The sequence below is a fragment of the Rhea americana genome, unplaced genomic scaffold (genome assembly GCF_003343005.1).
Source record: "Rhea americana isolate MKP2758 unplaced genomic scaffold, rheAme1 scaffold_48, whole genome shotgun sequence".
Lineage (NCBI taxonomy): Eukaryota > Metazoa > Chordata > Aves > Rheiformes > Rheidae > Rhea > Rhea americana.
In genome coordinates, this window is record NW_028186623.1 from 975,209 (window position 1) to 979,405 (window position 4,197).

Here is a 4,197-nt window from a genome sequence, read left to right on the forward strand (position 1 = left end):
TAACATCATCACACAATCTGAACTTTATTTTTTTGTAAAAATAAAGCTCTTTTCTGTGACCAGCTAACGCAAGGCAGATAAGCAGCAGCCAACTCCATTTCCTTGTAATAAACAGAAAAAAAAATGGGGAACTGGAAGGTGTTGTCTGCCTCTTTCATCCAGCTAAGTAATGGCCTCAGCTTACACATTTGCAGCTTGTTAKCAGGCAGGACCTTAATTGACTTTGAAACTTGGGTGTGCCTGCGTGCAGCCAGATTTCAAAATGCACAGTGCCAGAAACCGGGCAGTCAAGCCTGTCCACTCTGTTGCAGTTACAGTTTGGTTGGCAAACACTGCTGTTGCTGATTCAGAGCTCACGGAAGAGGTTTTGCTTTCGCAAGTAATGTAAGAGCTCATGAAATGGCCCAGCAAATAGAATAGTCCCAGGAGCAAACTTGTATCCTATAATGTGTTTTCTAATCCTTTGGACTCCCTGTCCTACAGCTGTTCAGCTGGCTGCCATCATTAGGAACAGAGACCCAAGAAATGATCCACCTTAAACTGTGTCTCAGAGCTGTCTGTGGCGTGCTGGRGGGCTGAGGGTAGACTTTCTCAGTTCAAAGTGGTTGCATGCTCTCACGTGCTTTGGTTGCTGGTTATGCCCATACCTTCCACAGGATGGAGCTGATCGCTAGTGCCCCATGCTCCGGCCAGCTCTAGTCATCTCAGGAAGTCACTGTAAAATGAACACTCTATTGCCTGAGTGCCAAAGCAGGAGAAATTGGCTGGTATTACAGGCACAAGGGGCAAAGCTGCTTTTGATCCCTGCCAGGGTCATGTTTTGGAAGCAGGACTCTCYCTCTAGAGCTCTTGAGAGAGGCACTTGAGATTAAAGGATAAGTTCACATCCAAATTACACAGCAATCATCGAACAACTTTTTGAAAGTAGCAACACTTTCTGAAAGCGTGTTGCTACTGCCTCATGGCATCATGTAGCCAGTTGAGGGCAACCTGGTGCACTTTTACAGGTCCCATTCTGGAAGGTCAGTAATTGTTCTGTTTGCATTGCAGATGGAGAGCCTGGATCGTGCTGGGACAACTTGCCCCAGGTTCTGAAGCAGGAAGAGCAGAGCAGTCCCTGTGGAGATCGCCAGTTGAGCGGTACCCAATGTTCACCACCAGACCATGCTCCTTTGCCTCTCCAGGGGTTGCCAGTTCAGCTGGAAACCACAGTGCTTCTGGATGACATTTTCCTCTCCTCCCAGTGAATCAGACTTTTATTTACTCTTTGGAATGCAAAGTAACAGGACACCCTGTGAGTTTTCTCTCTCTCTCTCTGTCTTTTGTATGCCTGTCCGAGTTGCCAGACCGGATTGAACRTTTAAGCTGCAGACATAGATGGGGAGGTTTCAGGGCTGTCTGGCAGGAATCTGGGTGGGAGGGCACTGCCAGTGAAATTTGAATTTAGGAGTCTCACTGAGAACAGAATCACAGAATTCTTGAGACATACGGCAGCGAAGGAAACATTTTGCTTTGTCACTGGCTGTTTTGAACCCAGTTCTTCACTGGTGTGGCTGTGTGGATGGTCTGTGGAGCTAGGATTACTGGGAGCGGCCTCCATCAGAAGACGTTTCYGCCTGCAGGCAGCCTGCCTCCACTCTCTGTGTAAGCAGCTGCTTTCCCCCCTCTTTTCCCTGCATAGCGTTTCCAAGGCTGGGAGCTGATCTGGAAGTAGTCTGCTGGTTCAGGTGGTGATTGCTGCTCCAGTAGCTAATCCCTGTCTCCTTTGGGACTCTCGTGAGGGTTGAACTCACCCTGGTTTAGCTCTTGCAACTTAAATACAGTTATAGCAAAGATGGATTTGGTTCTCAGAATTTAAATGGAGTCTAAAGCAAGTGATCTCCTTCCTCCTAAAGGTGTGTTAAGCCTCATTGTGTTGCTGCCAGAATACTGTTGTGGCCACACTGATACAAAAAGACAAGGAAGAGGTGACAGCTTTGATTTAATGAACCGATATAGGTGAGAAGAAACCGAGGCTTTGTTTGTTGCTGATTATTGCCACTGCATGTGGGTAAGTTATTTGATCTTTTTGCTTCAATTACACCCTCCTTCATACTGGAGACAGTAACTTGGCTGGGCTTGGCATCCTTCAGTCAAACTGGAGACCCGTGCAAGTGTCTGTCGCTGCAAAAGCACGTGACAAACTGCTTATTGAGAATTACTGCTTCAATGATCTGGGTCTGTACAGTGCCCAGAAAAAGGGGCCCTGAGCTACCGTGACTGCTTAGCCATTACTGCAGCACAGGCACTAAATAAATCATTGCTTTAGCAGCTAAGAAACAGGAATCCTATCTYTCATTTAGGATTCTAAAACAATTGCCTCCTAGCTAGGTAGTATTTTATATTGCCACATATATTGCTTTCTCCTTTCCCAGCAGTGATTGCATTCCCTTGTTCAAAGAGCCAGTTGGATTGATGAATTAGTTTTCAAGTGTCAGTGGCTTGAATGGCAGGAAACACTGAGCGTTCACAGCTCTACATGAAACCAGCAGGAGTCACAGACCTATGCAAGAGGCACCTTAGGCCTCAAAGGGTGAGTCTGTGTTTTGCTCTCATTAGCCAGATCCCAGAGCGCAGTGCTTGTCTGGCACCTGCACTCCAAAAAGGGTGAAGAGGAGAAATTTGCAGAAACAGAGAGTAGTGGTTCAGTTCAGAGTAGCTGCTGTATACCTAGAGCTGTTTTGCTGGGGTATTAAGTCAAACTGAAGCACCTGCAGTCAGCCAGGGAGGGAGTGGCTGTAAAACCAGAGCACTGGGCTGGACCTGGGCGAGAGAGCCGAGAGCAGCTCCTGACATCAGCCGGTTGGGTAGTTTCAGCAGACTGACTAACAAAGCCACCTTTTGAAGGGGAATGCCTTAATCGGGAGATAGTTCCTGCTGTGCTGTGCTCAGGGAGTGAATGGGATTCCAGTAGCTGRTGAGGGAGCAGGGAAGGCGGTGGCAGAGGTATTTCTACGAAAGCACAGAAGTTATGCTATATTTCTCGCGGAAAAAGAAAACAGCGGGATCAAAGATCTGAGACCACCCTTTTTCCCCCCAGACCTGCAAAAAGAACTCAAAGCTTTTGCTCTGTGCGACRCATTTTAGAGCCAGGGGAAGCAGAGGTAACCCAGCAAGCATCTCCCTGCTGCATGTGAATCAATGGGCAACTTCTGTTATGCTAAAAACAGAGTTCTGGGAAATTTAAAGACACAAGTGTGGGGGGAAGAAAGTCATTTTCAAGGCTGGATGGAATTGGTGTTAGAAGATTCAGATTGGCAGTGGGATGCCAGCTAAGCTTTCAAATAGTCCAATGGGCTTATTACTTGTTGATGTAGACTATCACGTGTAATGCTGAGAAGGGAAGAACCGAACTCAAAGTCTGTCCAAGAAAAATGTTGCTGGTCCAGCTACCTTTTATCTTGATGTACCCTTGAAAATGAGAAGCTTAAAAATTAGGGTGTGGGGGAGTCATCTTTCCAGGAAAGATGATGTAAGACTGTGTCAGGAATGTGGATTTCAATGCTAAAAGCCCTCTATCAGATCTGTATTAGAGCTTTCTTGAAACTCAGGACTTTGCCTCGGGTCCTTCCCCTTCTTCTCTGGGAGCACAGCTGAACATTAGCTTGTACCACCGCTGGGAGCTGTTGCTGTTACGTGTGCGRCTCTCGTGAGTGCCGAGTTTGGATACCCGTGCAGTTTCTGCCGGACCGCTGTGCTGATGGTCGCTTTGCGTGTGGTCCCCTCCGCTTGGTAAGAGATGGCTCCTTGTGGCGGTGCTGCAGCTTTGCTGAGAGCAGGCTTCGCTCTGAGGTTAAGGGAAGGGTTTGCTTTGGCACACCTTGAGTGTACAAGAAGTTAGTGAGGTGTTMGGAACAGCAGGCTTGTCCCTGGGGCAAATGTGTGTGCTAGAGCGCCTTCTTTAAGGCGAGGAGGCTTCGTAACGTGATAGTTGTTGTCGCCCCAGAAGGGACAAGAGCTGGGCTGCGCTGAAGGCGTGTTGCGCGGGAGCAGGACGGTGCTAGCGAGCCCCTCGCTGGCTGAGAGGCAGCTCGCGTCGGTGGAAGCGAAGAAAGATTTTCCTGGCTTGATTTCCCAGAGCAGAACGAGCAGCAGAAGGGCGCCGCCGGGAAGCCCGCCGCTCGCTGCGGGCCGGGCGGGCGAAGCGCGGTGCTTCCG

The 4,197-nt window shown here is 48.7% G+C and overlaps 1 protein-coding gene across 3 annotated transcripts in view; it reads left to right on the plus strand.

The window, feature by feature from the left end:
* The first annotated feature begins 1,975 nt into the window (after positions 1-1,975).
* The window catches only part of ST14 (ST14 transmembrane serine protease matriptase), a 27,172-nt gene continuing 24,950 nt past the window's right edge, over positions 1,976-4,197 (plus strand). The window contains exons 1-2 of one of the 3 annotated variants that reach the window (XM_085316778.1): positions 2,005-2,050; positions 2,415-2,572. In XM_085316778.1, the coding sequence (XP_085172904.1) occupies positions 2,486-2,572 (87 nt within the window). In that variant the 5' untranslated portion in view covers positions 2,005-2,050; positions 2,415-2,485. Of the gene's footprint in view, positions 2,051-2,414; positions 2,573-4,197 lie in introns of all 3 variants that reach the window. The other 2 variants (XM_085316779.1, XM_085316780.1) reach the window with 2 other exon arrangements.